The sequence below is a fragment of the Buceros rhinoceros genome, unplaced genomic scaffold (genome assembly GCF_000710305.1).
Source record: "Buceros rhinoceros silvestris isolate BGI_N320 unplaced genomic scaffold, ASM71030v1 scaffold12480, whole genome shotgun sequence".
Classification (NCBI taxonomy): Eukaryota; Metazoa; Chordata; class Aves; order Bucerotiformes; family Bucerotidae; genus Buceros; species Buceros rhinoceros.
In genome coordinates this window covers 2,808-20,517 of record NW_010389127.1, presented here as the reverse complement: position 1 = coordinate 20,517, position 17,710 = coordinate 2,808, and the positions used below count along the sequence as shown (strand labels likewise).

At 52.3% G+C, this 17,710-nt stretch overlaps 2 protein-coding genes across 2 annotated transcripts in view; both read right to left on the bottom strand.

Annotated features, from left to right (window-relative positions):
• The window catches only part of LOC104490794 (von Willebrand factor A domain-containing protein 5A-like), a 7,051-nt gene extending 4,330 nt beyond the window's left edge, over positions 1–2,721 (bottom strand). Inside the window, exons 1-7 of the mRNA XM_010133134.1 lie at positions 2,521–2,721; positions 2,202–2,424; positions 1,708–1,850; positions 1,441–1,555; positions 889–1,016; positions 545–633; positions 7–99 (exon numbers count right to left, since the gene is read on the bottom strand). Coding sequence (XP_010131436.1) covers positions 7–99; positions 545–633; positions 889–1,016; positions 1,441–1,555; positions 1,708–1,850; positions 2,202–2,424; positions 2,521–2,721 — 992 coding nt within the window. The remainder of the gene's footprint in view (positions 1–6; positions 100–544; positions 634–888; positions 1,017–1,440; positions 1,556–1,707; positions 1,851–2,201; positions 2,425–2,520) is intronic.
• A 4,051-nt stretch (positions 2,722–6,772) lies between these two features.
• LOC104490785 (von Willebrand factor A domain-containing protein 5A-like) lies at positions 6,773–17,476 on the bottom strand (the record flags this gene model as incomplete). Its single annotated transcript, XM_010133123.1, has 16 exons — positions 6,773–6,852; positions 7,036–7,159; positions 7,473–7,690; positions 12,006–12,212; positions 12,377–12,558; positions 12,822–12,925; positions 13,175–13,339; positions 13,531–13,645; positions 14,113–14,195; positions 14,584–14,728; positions 14,983–15,071; positions 15,213–15,340; positions 15,505–15,619; positions 15,760–15,902; positions 16,898–17,120; positions 17,232–17,476. Coding segments are annotated over 16 exons (2,366 nt in total), but the record flags the coding sequence as incomplete, so codon positions are not given.
• Positions 17,477–17,710: the final 234 nt, after the last annotated feature.

The following is a 17,710-nucleotide window of genomic DNA, read 5'->3' as shown; positions in this document are numbered from 1 at the left end:
AGGGTTCCCAGCAGGCTGGTGTCTCCCAGACTGGAGCCGGTGGAGGGGATGCGTCTCATGGCCTCAGTCAGGCTGTCCTGGCTGTATTCCACGCTCTGCCTGCAGGGAGCCCAGCATGTCTGGAGAGGACACTGCTCAGTGTGCCCCTGGTGCTCCCTCAGACCCTGCCCCATAGCACTGCCCACAGCTCTGCCCGAGGGTCCTCTGCCAGTCCCGGCCCCACAGCAGCTCTTAACGAGACCTGGCTTCATAGGTCCTACAAGACTCTGCTCAAGAGAACCCCAAGAGGTACCGTCCCATAATGCCACGAAGATCCAGTCCCCAGAACCCAGCCCTGCCCCACAGCAGCCAGTCGTGCCCTCCAGCACCCAACGCGGCCCCACACTAACCAGCCGATTTCAGAGCAGGCACACCTGCCCTCCAGCATCTCACCCTGCCTCACAGCAGCACCCCTTCCAGCCCCACAGCACCCAGCCCTGCCCCACAGTATCCAGTCCTACCCGCCAGCACCTAATCCAGCCCCCCCTGCCCCACGCTGACTCACGGGTAGATGCCAACAGAGGTCTCTTCATAGCAGTAGATGTTGAAGTAGCAGCCCAGGGGCAGGCTTTTGAGAAGGAAGAGCAGGGAGTCCTGTGGAAAGACAGAGCAGGCAGGTCTTGGGAGGTGCTGGTGGGGGGGACAGTCTGGTCCTCCTAAAGCCTCTGAACTCCCCTGGATGACGGGAGCCAGTGCCCTGAACTCTCCATGGCACCCCAGAGGTTTCAGGACCAATTCAGGCCCCAACAGTCCCCCCGCAAATCTCTGTCCCTCCATAAATGTCCGTTCTGGCCCGCTCCCCCTCAACCTGCTCCTCCACCTCATCCGGCTCCCTACTCTCAGCGGTACCTGTGTGTGCTCAAGAAAAGTGGTGTCCAGGAGGAAGATGAACTCTCCAGACTGGTGCTTCCCGGGCACTGCCTCAGGGATGCTGGGTGCCAGCGTCACCACCACCATGGGGTCACCAAGCAGCGACCCTGGAGGAGGTAGGAGGTGAGATGAAGGCCAGTTAGGGACCCTCCTCCTCATCCAGATTCTCACTGTGCTTTCAGCCTCCACCATCCCAGAGCCCCGCACTGGTACCTCAATACCCTACAGCACTGCCCGCCAATGGCACAGCCCAGTGCCCCGGGTATTCCACGCCAGTGCCTCCACTAGAGCTGCCCAGTGAGCCCTGACACAGAACTCCCCATGCACACTCTGCTGTATCTGGTACCTCACCAGCGTCCCCAGCACCTCACCCTGGAGCCCCAGGACACCAGCTATCCCATCTGAATGCCTCCCACTGCCATCCCAGTGTCCAAGGATATTTTGCCCCTCAGAATCCCCACTGTGTTCCCATGCCCCCAGGCCTCCTGCAGCCCTGAGGTGCCTCCATGTTCCCTCCCCAGATGTGCTCACCTGGAGGGGCCTCAGGGTCTCCCTTCTCCACCACAGCACTGACTGCAGCGGGTTCTCCAAAATACACCAGCAGCTCCAAATCCTGGTCACTCGGGGCGCTGCCAGCCATTGAGACCTGGGGAAGCGGTGCACGGTCAGACGCAGGAGGAGGGGACCAGGCCCCCTGTAGGGCCAGGAGCACAGGCACTGATCCCAGAGATCCCCTTTCCTCAGCGATGAGCCCCCTCCACAGGTGCCCCCGGGATCCTGGCGCTCAGGAGGCCGTACCCGTGCAGTGCTGTGGTCCTGGGCTGTGTAGACCAACGGGGTGAGGGAGAAGTTGGCCTGGACATGGGCCACCCCGCGGGGTGACTGCAGGCTGGCGGTGAGCAGCAGGCTGTAGGTAGGCTTGTCGGTGAGACAGCTGCAGGCTGCGGGAAGAAACATGGCACTGGGGAGGGCAAAGGCTCTCCCTGCAGGGGAAGGGATGGAGAGGGCAGGATCTGGCATCCCTGCACAGAACATCTGGAGAGAATTGGGGGTTGTCAGTCAGGGGTGTGGAGGGGTCCATGAGTCTGTTTCTGGGCAATGTGTCTGGGAGCTGGGGATCCCCTCATGGGGCACGAGGAAGGACACATGGATCTGTGCAGGGGCTGCGTGAGGGAAAAGTGCGGGTGCCCTTGAGGGTGCAAAGGGAAGTTGCATCAGGTCTGGTTGTAAAGTACGTGGGGAGTCTGTGGCCCTTGTGGGGATGGGGGCAGGTTCCTTGTGGGGTCACTCACGGAAGGATATTGTGTGGGGATGCAGCGTGCCTGGCAGCTCAAACCGGGCTGCTCCATCTGGGTCCCGTGGCAGCTCTTGGACATAGCGCAAGGTCACGACCATCTGCCTGCCAGGGGACAGGGTGCCCAGAAAGCAGACAAACACCTCACCCCACTGCCAAGACTCTTCCTGAAGATATTCCAGATCGTCCCAGCCCCCCGTAGCCTCGTGCAGCTGCTGGGCCTGGGTGAGAAGGGGAGGACAGAATGCTGATCACCAGGCAGGCCAGGGGCTGCTCATCACTGTGGAGGTTCACCCATTTGTCCCTGATGCTGGTACCTCATCCTGCAGCATGGCCTGGACCCTGGCCTCCTCACTGTGGGCCTGGAAGGAGTAGATGGCCATGTGGGGGCCCAGGGGGAAGACAAAGAGGACTTCTCCAGAGGTCTGACTCATGTTCTGGTAGATGAGTTCGGAGGCCACATCAGCCACATAGTCCTGGATCACCACATCCACCACAGCACTACAGAGAGGCACCATGCACAGTGGTACGTGGAGCTCCCTCCCCAGCAAAAAGGACGCTGTTGCTGTTGAGAGAGATGCAACCGGTCCATCAGCACGTGTGGACAACACGAGGGGGGTTGGGGCTGCTTCAATTATGTGGCTGTTCCCACCCTGGAAACCAAGACTAGGTGACCAATATTATTGAGGTTCTCATGTGAGGCATAGAACAGTGTCTGACACCCACCCCCAGCTTCCCCTTTCCCCCATACCTCTGTTCCCACCCGTTTCCTGCAGAGCTCATGGCCATTCCCATCCTTGTTTCACTCTGGGAAGGTCCAGCCCAGGTATTTCCCCCTGCAGCTGCTTATCGTCCTCCTTTCTTTGTGCCCCTTTGGGAGCATCTCCCAACCCCCAGACGTCCCTAAGCTGTCTGATCCCCAGCTCACTCTCATGGCTGTAGGATTTTTCTAGAAGTCCAAAGGTCTGACGCCACATTTCTGGAGACTTGCAGGCAAGAAGGGTCTCCTGTTAAGAGGAGAGATCCACAGGAACCACCAGGCAGACCCTGTTTGGTGACAAATTCTTGTCATTTCCCAGTCCTACACATACAGGTGGAAGCCCCAAGCCACCATGTACAGCCAGAGCAAACCCAGGGCTTCAGAAATCCCTGTTCACAAGCACTGGAGTGTCACCAGGAGTATCCCTGCAGAATCATGGGATCAGAGAATGATTTGGTTTGGAAGGGACCATCGAAGTTCATCTTTGCAATGAGCAGGGACATCTTTCATTAGATCAGGTTGCTGAAAGCCCCATCCAACCTGTCCTTGAACTTCACAAGCACTGGAGTGTCACCAGGAGTATCTCTGCACTGAGGAGATCTGCACCCCACCCCCACCATGGGGGAGGCTTGATGAGAACTGAGGGATAACAAGGGGAGATAGCAGGAACAGGGTGTGAAAGCAATTCACAAGCACTGGAGTGTCACCAGGAGTATCCCTGCAGAATCATGGGATCAGAGAATGATTTGGGTTGGAAGGGACCATCGAAGTTCATCTTTGCAATGAGCAGGGACATCTTTCATTAGATCAGGTTGCTGAAAGCCCCATCCAACCTGTCCTTGAACCTTTCCAGTGATGGGTCATCCACAAATTTTCTGGACAACCTGTTCCAGTGTCTCACCACTTGCTACAGAATTGTGACTCCATTAGTAAAAGCCCCATATGCACCTTGAGACACTAGGAGGTCCAGGAAGCCATCGAAGGCTCTGGGGTAGAAAATAAACCCTGTGTTAGTATTTTGAGGATTTCTGGATGCTGTAATCATAGCTTGTGAGGGCTGGTTGAAAGTCCAGGTAATAAGGGGGAACATGATGAGAGAGAAATGAGTCCAGGGACAGGTATTCCCTGATTGCAGAACAAATTCCAGAAAGGCACTGGGGGGAGGGTGGAGTTCAAGTGACACCTGTCTGTCTTCCAGCCAAGAACGAGGAGGCGAAAGGGACCACCCTCCCCCCCAAACCCATCCACAGAATTCCCCCTGGTTCAGACACATTTGCCTCAATTTCCCCCGGTCCTGCACTGGCGTGGCCGGGCGGGGGGCACCAGAAAAACCCCCACCCCACCATCACACGGAGAGGGCAAATAAGGTGTAAGTCCTCGGGGGAGCAGGGGTGAGGGATGGGCAGGGGAATGGACTAGCCCGGGACAAGCTCTCCCCAGCGAACAGGGACAACGAACGGAGAATAAGGACGGAGAAACGAGCTGACGCAGGAACCAGCGGACACTCACCGGAGGCAGCAGGAACGGACTGACAATCAGATGGACGGAGGGAGAGGTGGAAGAGGAAGGGGGAGAGAGAGCAAGGGGCAGAGGATGAGGAACTGGGGCAGGAGGGTCAGGGGTGGAGAGACAGAGCGAACGCTGCTCGTGGGGGCGGGATCTTCATTCGCGAAGCCAAGCCATGAATGAATCGTCCCTGCACATGGTGTAAATTTGATCTAATCCTAAGTGTGAGATTCGACTGCTTGAATCACCACAAGAAGTGTAGACGCAGAAAAATAACCATGGTTAAAATACAGTTAGTTTTTCTTAAGGCTGGACCTTGGCTAGCTGCCAGACACCCACGCAGCTGCTCTCTCTCTTCTCTTCCTCAATAGGACAGAGAGAGAAAAATAAATGAAAAAGCTCATGGTTCAAGACAAAGACAGAGAGATTGCTCAGCAATTACCATCACAGACAAAGCAAACTTGACTTGGGGAAGGTTGGTGTAATTTATTGTCAATGAAAAATAGAGTAGGATGGTGAGAAACTAAAATACCCTCCCTCCATGTCCCCTTATTCCCAAGCTCAACTTCACTCCTGAACCCCCACCATCTGTACAGAAGGGATGGGGGATAGAGGGCCATGATCAATACAGAGCACCATCTCTCTGGCGCTCCTTCCTCCTCACACTTTTCTTCTGCTCCAGCATGTGTCCTCTCCTTGGGCTGCAATTCCTTGAGCAAACACACATCTGCTCCAGCATAGAGTCTTCCATTGGCTGCAGTGGATATATCTGCCCCACCATGGGCTGCAGGGAAATACCTCCTCCTCCCGCCGTGTCCTGGTTTCATCTGGGACAGTTAATTTTCTTCCCAGTAGCTGGTATAGTGGCCTGGTTTGGATTAAGCATGAGAAGAATGTCGGTAACATGCTGATGTTTCAGTTGTTGCTAAGTAGTCTTAGCCAAAGTCAAAGATTTTTCTGTTTCCCTTGCTCTGCAAGCAAGGAGGTGCACAAGAGGCTGGGAGGGAGCATGGCCACAGCTGACCCAAAGTGGCCAAAGGGACATTCCCTACCATAGGATGTCATGCTCAGAATATAAACTGGGAGCAGTCGGCCTGAAGGTACTGACCAAGGCTCAGAGATTTTGCCGGGCAGCGGGCAGTGAGCGATTGTATTGGCCACCGCTTGTTTTGGGTATTATTACTATTGTTGTTGTTATTATTATTATTTTCCCTTTCTGTCCCATTGAACTGTCTTCATCTCAACTCATGAGTTTCACTTTTTTTCGATTTTCTCCCCCATCCCACTGAGCTGGGGCAGAGAGTGTGTGAGCCGCTGATGGTGCTTAACTGCTGGCTGGGGTTAAACCACAACACCTCTTACCTTGGTATTTGCACTTCTGTTCTCACTGTTTTTCTCCCTCCTGCTCTCCCCATGTGGCATTTTTTACCTTTTCTTAAATACATTGTCTTACAGGGATGCCACCAGCTTTGCTGATTGGCTCAGCTTTGGCTAGTGGGTCTGGTTTTGAACCATCTCTGCAGCCTCCCCACTAGCAAAACCTTAAACTGTGAACTCAATACACTTGAAAATCCTAGAACATCATCAATGGCACTAGATTTCCATATATAGGCAACTGAATCCTGTGTGACATGGTGTTCTACTCATTCTCCAGCTGTCACCTCAGAAAATCAGTCCCTTATATCCTGCCTCCCAATCGACAGCTGTTTCAGGTACCTCAGAACAGCTGCAATGGCACAGGGCACCTACGGCAGCCACTGCAGTGACACAGTGAAATCTACCCTTTTATTTGAGAAACCATTATTTTTTAAAAAAGGAAAAAAAAGTCCTCTAGCTCGTGAGGATGAGTGAATCAGTGACTGCAAAACCGAACAACCTTGGTCTTTCTGTAAAAAACAGAAAGAAAGATGCATAGGTAGGTGGGTAGGTAAATAGACAGACAGACAGAGAGTCACGAAGGAGATTCTGTAGTATCTGAACAGGATTATTCTTCCTGAAGTCTGGCGTTTTGAGCAGATGACTGTTCGGGTAAACCTCAAAGAAAAGCAGAATGTGGGAAAATGAGACAGAGCATTTTTCAGTATCCAGAGGAAACTGCCACATTACGGTGGAGAGCAAATCAGAGAACACCCAGCTGTGGTGAGCTGGCCTCAGACAGCAACTAAGCACTCCCTCCCTCCCTCCCTCCCGCCCACAAGGGGTGATGTTGATGGTACGTGATCCATTCCTCTGGCCAGTCTGGGTCAGCTCTCCCGGCTGTGTTTCCACCCAGCTTCTTGCTCAGCCCCAGCAGCAGGGTAGGTTCAAGTCCTGAAGACACTGGGCTCCACGAAGCAGCCTAACAGGGCATTTGCTGCCTCCACACATTCGTCCAGCTGGACCTCTGCAAGCAAAGAGAAAAACAGAGGAGGACCACAGCTCAGTAAGGGAATTCAGTGAGTACTGACAGTCTCATAGACTGGTGTGCAGGAGCACTGGGAAAGAGGAGCATGGGTCAAGAGGTGTCAGCTTGTGGATTGGGTGGGAAAGGCCCAGAGCATGACTCCTCCCAGCAAAATCTTTTTACCAGGTTGGTTCTGCAGCCATCTACTAGCTTTGGCCTCCAGAAGCTCTGACCAAGGTACCTTCCATTTATACTGGTGCAACCAGACTAAGGCCAAAACCGTGGCCCAGGCAGTTGCCTGCACACCCTGGGCAGAAAATGGAACAACCAAGGGGAAGAAATAGAAAGAAAGATCAGACCTAAACCGGCACGTGGAAAAAGCAAGACCTCCCCACATACACGTAAGCTCTCTAAGTTTCTGAAGTCCTCAAAATTTAAAAGTTCCCAGGTGCCTCTGATGATTCCAGCCCACACCCTCCACACCTGCCTTCCACAAGAAGAGAGGCTCTGTATTCCGGCTCCTTTGATCTCTTCCTCTCAGTTCAGCTCAGACTGGAAACTTGGAGCACAGGAAGGTTCAGCTCATGACAGTGCCTCACTCCTGCCCCTAATCCACCTACCTCACTGGGCCGTCGTCCCTCGACATCAGCCTTGCTGAGCCCCAAGGCAGAGGCCAGGGCTGTGGTGAAGGCCCAGGAGCCATTTGCTTTTTGGAGTGCCACCATTACCCTAAGCTTGGAGAAGTCACACAGTCTTGTTGACAGTGGTGAAATTGTCCAGTCCCAGCTGTCAGCTGGTGGATCTTCCATCATCTGCACATCAGGAGAAGGCTCCCACTCTGGAAGACAGAAACGTTCACAGGGCTTGTATGAGAAAGGCAACAGCTCATAGCCTTAAACTCTGCCTTCTACAGGTATACTTAACTGTCCTCCATCCTCTCTGGACTTCCATATTTTTTTCCAGTGCTCCACAAGCATCCTGAACTTTTTCCAGACCTTCCAGAGCATCCACAGATCTTCCCAGTCCCTCGTAAGTATCCTAAAATCCATCCCATATGCTCTAGTTTACTCTCTTCACACCCTTAATTCCACCCATGAGCATCACTAATGTTAATCTTTCCTGCCACTTCCCCCATTATGGTGGACCATCACAATTGTAACTCTTCCCTGCCACTTCCCCCATTATGGCTCACGTTCACCACTGAGGGCCCCACAGGGTTCCTTATCCATTGCTCACTCTTAAACCCACTAGCCTCAGCATAAGCTCTTCCTTTCCAAATTGCAAGATATGAAACTTCTTTGGAGCTACAGCAGCACTGGATCACAAGAGAGTGAAGATGAGGATGGTCAAGCACAGGCCATGGGCATTATAATCCCAGGCACGGCTCAGTTCCAGAGCTCAGGTTTATGTGCTTTTATGGGCAGAAGAAGAAGCACTTGGGCACAGAGTAGTTGGAGCAGGACTAGGAGTCATTTAGGGCTGGCCTAAAGGTATGCAGAGGCTGGAAGGTACCTCTGGAAGTCATCTTGTCCAAATCCCTCAAGGCAGGTCTCATGAGAACAGCTTGCTTGGACATCTGTGTATTCAAGTCTTGAATAACTCTAAGGACGGAGATTCCACCAGTTTTTTATTACCCTTATGATTTAAAAATAAAGATTTGTCCTCATACCCATTCAGCATTTCCCTTGTTCTGACTTGTCTCTGTAGCCTCTCACCTTCATCCTGTGCACTTGCAAGAGTCTGCCTCTGGCTTCTTTCCGTTTTCCTCCAGTCAGCCCATTGTAGAGCGAAATAAGGTATCCTCTTCTTAAAGGTGATCAAATGCAGCTCTCTCAGCCTCTCCTCAAATGCCGTGTGCTCATCCCCCTCACCTTGGTGGCCCTCCACTAGTTTTGTTCCAGCACATTAACACCTTTCTTGTAATGGAAGCAGAAGAAGCTGGACACGGCACCCCATGAGGCAGGCCGGCCACGGGTGTTGAACAGAGAAGGGTCACCTCCCGCACCTTGTGGCTACACTCTTGCCCAGGATGTGTTTGGCTTTCTTTGTTGCAAGGGCATACTGCTGGCTTCTGTTCAACTGGTTGTCCACTAGGACCCCAAGATCCTTCTCTGTAGAGCTGCTTCCTTGAGCGTGTGTGCCCTGGGCCTGTATTGCACAGGGTTGTCCCAGTCCTGGTTCAGTCCTGTCATATAGTTCCTGTCAGGCCATTTCCCCAGCCTGTCCCTGACCTCCATGTACTCACCATGCACCTACTGCTCACAGTTTGGTGGTGTTCATAACGTTGCTAGGAGTGCATCCTCCATTAATGTCCAGGTCATTAATGAAGATGTTAAACAGTATCAACAGCTACCATGAGAGATCCCTCTGGAATTGCACTGGGTTTTGGTCGCTGGCTGGGCTCTGAACTGCTGATACTCTGAACTGTTTGAGCCCAGCAGCCTGGCCAATTTTCCGCTAGCCTTATTGTTCACCGAACCCAGACAATATCTTATCAATCTGATGGTAAGGAGACTTTGGCAGATTGCCAAAGGCTGTGGTAAATACAGAGAATCCACTGCCTTCTCTTGTCCACAGTTCCAGTTATGTCATCCAAGAAAGCAGTGAGGTTGGCCGAGCATGATTTACTTTTGATAAACCCATACAGGATGGTCCTTCTAAGAGGATTTGCTCCATATCATTCCTAGGGACTCAGAGGAGGATGAGGGGCCTGTAGGTCCCTGAACTCTTCTTCTCCCCTTCTTGAAGATGGTGGGATGTCTGACTATTTTCCAGTCATCAAGAACCTTTTCCAGTTGCCATGATCTTTTGAAGATGATAGAATCGCTGCCTTGCAGTGACATCAGACAATTCCTTTGGCACTTTTGGGTGCACCTGATCCCATGGAATCATGCAGGTCCGACATGATTCCTAGCTATCTTTTTCTACTGTGGGAACTGCTAAACTCATAGAGACTCTGCCAGGAGACTGGTAGACCTGAGGAAAACCTTACTCAGTTAAAACCGAGCCCCAAAAGTTCAAGGCTATGACAGCTTTTGTCACTGAATCCCCTGCACCACTGAGCAAGATGCCCCACGCTCGCCTCTGGCTTTTTTTTTTTTTTTTTTTTGGCGTATGCTTAGAGATGTCTTTCCTGTTGTCTTTCACCTCCCTCACAAATTTCAGCTCCAGCTGAGCTCTGGCACTTTGTTTTTTTTTTTTTTTTTTTTTTCTGGCAGTATGCTTAGAGATGTCTTTCCTGTTGTCTTTCACCTCCCTCACAAATTTCAGCTCCAGCTGAGCTCTGGCACTCATAATGCCATTTCTACATGTCTGGGCAATGTCTTTGCATTGCTGTCAAGCAGCCTGCCTCAACTTCCATCTTTGCCTAATTTCTTTTTGTGTTTGAGCTCACTAAAGAACTCTATGTCCATCTTCTGGCCTTCTGAAACATTCTTGAATTTTTGCCACTGGACTGGGTCCTGGAAGACCAACCAGCTCTGTTGGACCCTTTTCCCTGCACAATGGTTTCCCACAGGATCCTGAACAAGGCAAAATCTGTTCTTCTGAAGTCCCTGGGTTGCAATCCTGCTGTTTGTCTTGCTCCCTCATCTCAGGATTGTAAACTCCAGTCTCCTGATTGCTGCAGCTAAGGCTGCCCTTGACTTTCATATCTTCAACAAGTTTCTCCTTGTTTGTGAGCAGCAGGTCAAACAGAACATCTCTCCTAGCTGGTTCATCAAGGACCTGCATCACAAAATAGGCTTCAGTGCACGACGGCAACCTCCTGGACTTGCTGCTCCCAGCCATATTGCCTTTCTGGCAGGCATTGAGGTTTGTTAAAACCATCCAGGAGTGTCAAGATCTATGACGATCATCACAGAACATCTGTGTGATGTTCTCCAGCTGTCTAAAGATGGCTTCATCGACCTCCCCTTCTTGATCTTGTTGATTTTCTTGATCTTGATCTTGATCTTCTTGAGCTTGTGATCCTTCTTCACCAGCTCTCTTCCTTGGGACAGGTGATGAACCAGTAAATCTCCATGCTCTCAAGCCATTTTTTTGCATCAAATGCAACCCATCCTTCTTAGCTTCCACCCTGAAAGGTCTGTATTCATCCATTGCAGGACTCCAAGTTTGGGAATTACTCCACCAGGTCTTTATCATCCTAAAGAGATCATGGTTCTGCAGCTGTGCAGATTTCCTCCTTTCTGATTCCTGGACCAGCCTTGGCAGTCTCTGCAGATTCTTTGGTCCTGACCTCTAATGAGAAACACACCTCCTCCTGAAGCATGAGGTTGCGCTGGTGTCTCCATCCCCTGCAGAAGTGAGTTTCCCATACCCATCTCCCTCTGCTTGGACACTAGGTTCAGGCTCAGCTGGCTCTGGATGCCTCCCCTGACAGGCCTTGTTTGTCCTCACAAAGGCAAATACCTTGCCTGAAGCTGCAGGTCTGCAGGTCAAGCAGGACCCTTCCCCCTTTCATCAGAAGCCACAAGCCTCCACCTTTCCCCATTTTGACTATGGTCTCCAGAGGTACCTTCCCCCTCACTTCACACAACTCAGGCTTTTTCCCTCTGCAGACTTTCCATAAAGCCCAGAACAATCTCCTCATCATTCACCTTCACAGTGTGCAGTGTGCTCACTTCTCCCTTCAGGTAGCGAGTCTGAGCCCTGACCAGAACACATCTGCCATACAGGAGGGTACTTCGGCCCTGGCCCCAGAGAGAAGCACCAGCCTCTCCCTTCAGCTCAACACCTAGACAGCACTATCTTCCTCTTATGCTCTGTCTGGACTGAGGCTTCCAATGTACCAAGGGCAAATGCACCCGTTAGAGCCGGAGAGGGCATTGTGTGGCAGCAGCACCACCTTCACTCATCTCCACGCAGGCCTGAACAGTTACTGGACCTCCCTGCACCAGGGGGTTTGGCAGGCTGCACTAACCACTGAGACAACTTCTGCGTCTCTCTTAGCTGGCTCTGTGTTCTTGCTAGTTCTTCATTCTTAGTTTCCAGGCCAGAGTTGAGATGTAGGAGTTTGCTTTGCCTGTCACTCCATCCATTCCCAGCACAATGATAATGAGGAAGTCTGGTGAGAAGATAAATGCTGAAGGGGAGTTCAACCCTAGTTCAACACATTTTGAGAATGCTCAGCTAAGAAGTTTCTCCCTTACCTTTCCAGGATGCTGAAAGCTGGGTGAATGCCTCAGGGTCAGAGGCTTTGCGACCAAGTGTCTCAAGGCAGATCTGGCACTTCTGGACCATCCAAAATCTGGTGGACTTGAACCACACTGGCCTGCAGCCATGCAACCAGAGCAGCTGGCATGGAACCAGGTTGCAAGAGGGAGAGAACAACATGGAGGAATTTGGAGGCAAAGAATCTGGGAACAGAGGCAGGCAGGTGGGGGTTAGAGTCACAGGTATTAGAGATAGGCAAAAGGGTGGTCAGGCCCTCAGGACAGGGAGCTACAAATGGTGAAGAGGCATCAGACCAACAAGTCCCGCTTGCCCCTTCCAGACCTGTCCCCACCACTTCTGGCCTTACCATGGTGTGAGGCATCGCTCTGTTTCACACGTACTGCCACAATGGATGTGAAGGGGGATGGAACCCCCAGGATGAGGCTGGATTTAACTGCGCTGTGCCAAAAGTCCTTCTCTGCCCTGCTTGTCCCCTCCAAGGCCAGTTTCCACAGCAGGTGCATCATGGCCATGCGGTGTACAGGCAGCCTGCAGAGGCAGGGAGTTAGTCCTTGGTTCCACCTCAAGGAGGGGCATGAGACATGTAAAGAGGAGGGGGCGGTGGGGTAATGGTCAGCCAGGCCGTCTCCCAAGGTCAGGGCAGAGGGAAGAAGCGGGGAGCACGTGATGACCAGATTCTCTTCCCACCTCAGGCTATAGTGGTTTGGAAGCAGAAGAAGGACATGTGCTGTCCCCTCTCCAGACCTTGCCAATGCCACTCTGCCTCATGGGCAAGTGTGTTACTCTCTCACCTGTCATCTGATGATGGGGACAGTGGGAACCTGAGCGTGTATTCGAAGGACTGGCTGCCCACATGGTACTGAAGGGTAACGACTCCCTCATCCACCTCTGCATCCTGGTGATACATGGGAAAGCATCAGACAGAAAAGTTCATCAACCTGGCTACCTAGATTCCCTCCCTGCACTACTATTTCAGCAGATGTCCATCGTTGGAGCAGAGTCAGTGGTGTCTGGGGGAAAAAAGAGGGTTCACAGAGCCCTGACAGTGGTCTCTCCCAGGTCTAATGGAGGTGAAACAGGGAGTGGATCCCGTACTTTCTGGAAAGCCCTGCCCCAATGCATATGGTTCCTGGATCAATCTTACCTGTGCTCGGCCAGAGATCTGGGCATAGACGAAGCTCTGATGTCCCTGGAACATCACCTCAGGAGCTTTTCTGATCACTGACACCTCTAGGCCAGGTGGAAGGTCCCAATGTAGTGAGATCCCAGTAGCCACAGGCTGCACAGCTTGCTGCAGGCATTTCACTGCCTGATGAGGAAGAGCAGAGATCACAGACCACTTGGGTTCCCTCTCAGTTCTGTGCAGTAAGGGAAGTTGGAGAGGATCTCCAAGTTGGAGTGGATGGTGGCATTTGGTTTGCCTTGCATGTCCAGGAGAGCCATGGGAGGTTTTGAATAGAGCAGAACAGGTGCTGGAAGCCCAGACACCTGGGTCATTACCTCAGATGTCATGTCCATCCTAGAGTGGATGCACACACATTTCCCTTTTGTCTCCAGGGCCATGGCCTGGGCAAGGTGGAAGCTGTCACATTGGTTAGTAGGAAAAGAAAAACACCTGTACAGGAAAAGTGGGAGAGGTTAGAGTTGGGACAAAGGTGAGAGGTGTGAAGCACAATAAATGGTACAACAAAGTCTGGAGAGTTAAGGATTCTTCTAATTGTAGAAATTGTGTCTCAGAGTTTTCCCACTCACTCTGGGGTGGGAGACATTACCTGGTAGGTAGGGAGACCGTGAGAATGGGTTTAGGCCCACAGAGTGTATTGTGTGGTGAGGGTGAAGAGGAAAAGTGCTTAGAAGAGCAGGAAAAGGTTGGGAAAGGAGCCCCACTAGATGAAAAGCATAGGCAGTCTGAGTGAGGTAAGGAAAGTGGGGTGGGGGGGCTGTTACTGAAGTTCCATCGAGGTAAAGAGAAGATCTGGGGCAAATAGGACCTGGAAGAATGTTTGAAGGACTCTGACAGTTGGGGGAGAGGAAAGTTATGAGTTAGCACGTTGGGGGACAGGAGCAGGGCTCTCCCATTACCGGTGGTGGTCCCGGTAACGATAGACCTCAGTCATCACTTCTTCCTCTTCATTTGAGATCTTCCTTTCGATGAAGATGAAGAGCTGAGGGAGAGAGGAAGGGAAAACAAAGATTGGCAGGGCTGGGCACCCCCTTAGAGCAGACACCCTCCTAAATTGCAGGCAGCCCTCCCCGTTTGCTCCTTTATGCTCTCACACCCACTGGCCTTGAAACAGGAAAAGAGATTGTGTGTGTCCTTTCATTAAACCCAGGACACCTCTCAGCACAAAGAGGCACCCTACAAGGAAGATCCACCTTCCCCAGTGCAGGCAGATTCCGCAGAGCCCTCCCAAGATGCCCACCCCAAAGATGGTGTCACTTTCTGCTCTGAGGATGGTGCTCTGCTGTGCAAACACCAGCTGAATATCTCACACACAGGTCTACCTTTACCCCATTGTTTACACCCACCCCCTTCCCTTTGGCCCCTGGTACCTGGCGCGGGCGCCCATGAAGGAGAGGAGTGCTGTAGATAGACCTCAGGAGGCCCAGCAGGTCACAGCCCCCCAGATCAGGGCAGATGGAGGAGATGCGCCCCACTGCATTGCTCATGCTTTCCTGCGTGTATTCCACACTCTGCCTGTGGGAGGGCACCCAGAATGTCAGAGGGGAGCAGAACCTGGCCCATGGCCACCCTCACATGGCCACTCCCTAGAAAAGCCCTACCTCCCTACCAGTGTTACAGAAGCACCCTAAAAAAAGGACTAACCTTTTCACTGACCCCAGCAGATCTTGCCCCATAACTGCTCTCCAACAAGAGCTTGTCCCAATGTTACACTTAGAAAAGTCATACTCTTACCTTTTGGCCCTGCCCCATCATCACCCCCAACTCACGGATAGAAGGCTTGGAAAGTGGCCCCAAAACTGTAGATGTTGAAGTAACAGCCCAGAGGCAAACTCTTGAGGAGGAAGAGCAGTGTGTTCTGGGGATAGATAGAGGCACAGGCAGCCACATGGGGAAGCTAGGCAGAACATCTGCCCATGTGGAGCAGCTCGCCTCTACCTCCACCAGCTGGGCATGACCAGTGTGGAAAATCCCCGCCAAAGACCTCCTCCAGTGGTACCTGTGCATCCTGGAAGAGGCTGCGGTCCATGAGAAAGAGGAATTCCCCAAGTTGGCCTGGACTGGGCACTACCTCAGGAATGCTGGGCATCAGTGTCACCATCACCACAGGGTCTCCCAGCAGAGAACCTGGAGTGTGTGGGGGGAAACAGGAAGGAGTTTTAGTCTGGATCTCCCTTCCCTGACTCTTTGCTTTTGTCTCAGCTCTGACCTATTGCCTGAAAACCCCCTCGGATGCCCCCAGCCTCCCTGACACCCTCACCCTAATGGCCATTTGCACCCTTCTCACTCACCTGGTGGGGCTTTGGGATCTCTCCCCTCCACCACAGCACTGAGACTGTGAGGCCCTCTGTAATACACAAGCAACTTCAGATCTCTTTGCAAACAGGGTGACAATTTCAAGGACACCTGAGGACAAGTAGGGTGTGGGGAGAAAAGAGAACCAAACCAACGGCTTAAGGAGTCCTAAGGAGTATCAGCAGGCTGCAGACCCTTTTCTCCTCCCCACCTCTCACGCTGTGGGACTCTGGCACCTGGCAGGGCCATACCTCAGCAGATGTCTGATCCGGAGCCGTGTACCGCAGAGCGGTGTGGCTGCTGTTGATGTTTACATGGGACACTCCCTGGGCTGACTTCAGACAGATGGTGAAGTGTAGGTTTTCAGCAGCGCCGTCATCAGAAAATAGCCAGTCTGCAGGGAGAAGGAGGTGTGAGACAGTGAAAGAAGGGACCCTAGACAGCTATGGTGGAGCACTGTCTCCTCTGTCCCTTGTTGGTAGGGTGAAAATGTGGCATCTGAGGCATCCCTCACCGCAGTGCTTAGAGAAGTGGTGGTGAGAGATCTGCAGATACACACTGTGCTTTGTACAGGGATCTGCGGGGATCTTTTGCTGTGGGATGTATGGGAGACTTGCATGCCCAGGTGCAACATGGCCAAGAAGGCCAACAGCATTCTGGCTTGTGTTAGCACTAGTGTGGCCAGCAGGACCAGGGCAGTGATTGTCCTCCTGTAGTGGGCACTGCTGAGGCCACACCTCAAATCCTGTGTCAGGTTTTGGCCCCTCACTCCCAGAAGGACACTGAGGGGCTGGAGCATGTTCAGAGAAGGGCAACGGAGCTGGGGCAGGGTCTGGAGCACAATGTGCTGAGGAGCGGCTGAGGGACCTGGGGGGTTGAGCCTGGAGCAAAGGAGGCTCCGGGGAGACCTCATCACTCTCTACAACTACCTGACAGGATGATGGAGCGAGGGGGAGGTCAGCCTCTTCTCCCAAGTAACAAGTGACAGGACAAGAGGAAAGAACCTCGAATTGTACCAGGGGGGGCTTAGGTTGGATATTAGGAAATATTTCTTTACAGAGAGGGTTGTTCAGATTGTTCAGGTTGTTCAGGCTGCCTAGGGAGGTGGTGGAGTCCCGATCCCTGGAGGGGTTTAACAGACATGTGGATGTGGTGCTGAGGGACATGGTTTATGGACCCTGGCAGTGCTGGGGAACGGTTTGACTTGATGATCTTAAAGGTCTCTTCCAACCAGATGATTCTGTGATTCTGTTTCTGACTGTGAGGTACAAGGCGGGATATTCATGTTCTCTCACTGAGGAATGTGTGCAGATATGGAGGTGTCCCCCCAGATGGATGTTGGGGAGCAGTGCGGTCCTTCCTGGGGGATACACCTGGGAGATCACTCACTGAAGGTTTTCATCTGGGGGAACAGCGCGGAAGGCCAGTGAAACAGGGCAGCTCCATCCGGCTGCAGCAGCAGCTCCTGGGAATAACACAGGCTGATGGCCACCTCTCCATCAGGAGGCATGGTTCCCAAGAAACAAGCGAACACAGGACCCCAAAGATCCCACTGATCCTGCAGGTATCTTAAATTCTCCATGCCTAAAGTGGCTTTGCACAGCTGCTGCGCCTGCCACAAAGGGAGAAAAATGTGTCACTGAGGTCGCCATAGGGTTTCTTTCTCTCACCTCCACCCTTATCCCAATCCACAGACCACCCTGTCCTACCACAATCCCAGTACCTCCTCCTTCTCCCAGAGCATTGCTTCGATGCGAGTGTCCCCCATGGTAGCATAGAAGGTGTGTACAACAGTGTGAGAGTCCACAGGAAAGAGGAACATGATGTCCCTAGAGACTTGGTCATTGCAGAAAACCAGCTCGGACACCACACTGGCCACAAAGTCCTGGATGGTTACATTGACTGTCACAGCGTCCAGCTGCAATCCAGTATAGGAAGAAAAGAACCATATTCCTCTCTGGAATAAACCTGAGGAAGACACAACACTTGTCAGACTCCCTGGTTGCCCAGAGGAAACTTTAAATTTGATGTGTCAGCTTCAGGTGGGAAACAGTTGTGTGTCCAAACCTGCCACAGAAATGCCAGCTGCAGAAGCTGACAAATAGTGATGAAAGGTCTCTAAGGCTGCCGACATGTTTCCCTTAGACCACAGTTCCTCATCTTTGTAAATCCCTTTCAACCCAATGCAGCTGTGCCCTCAGA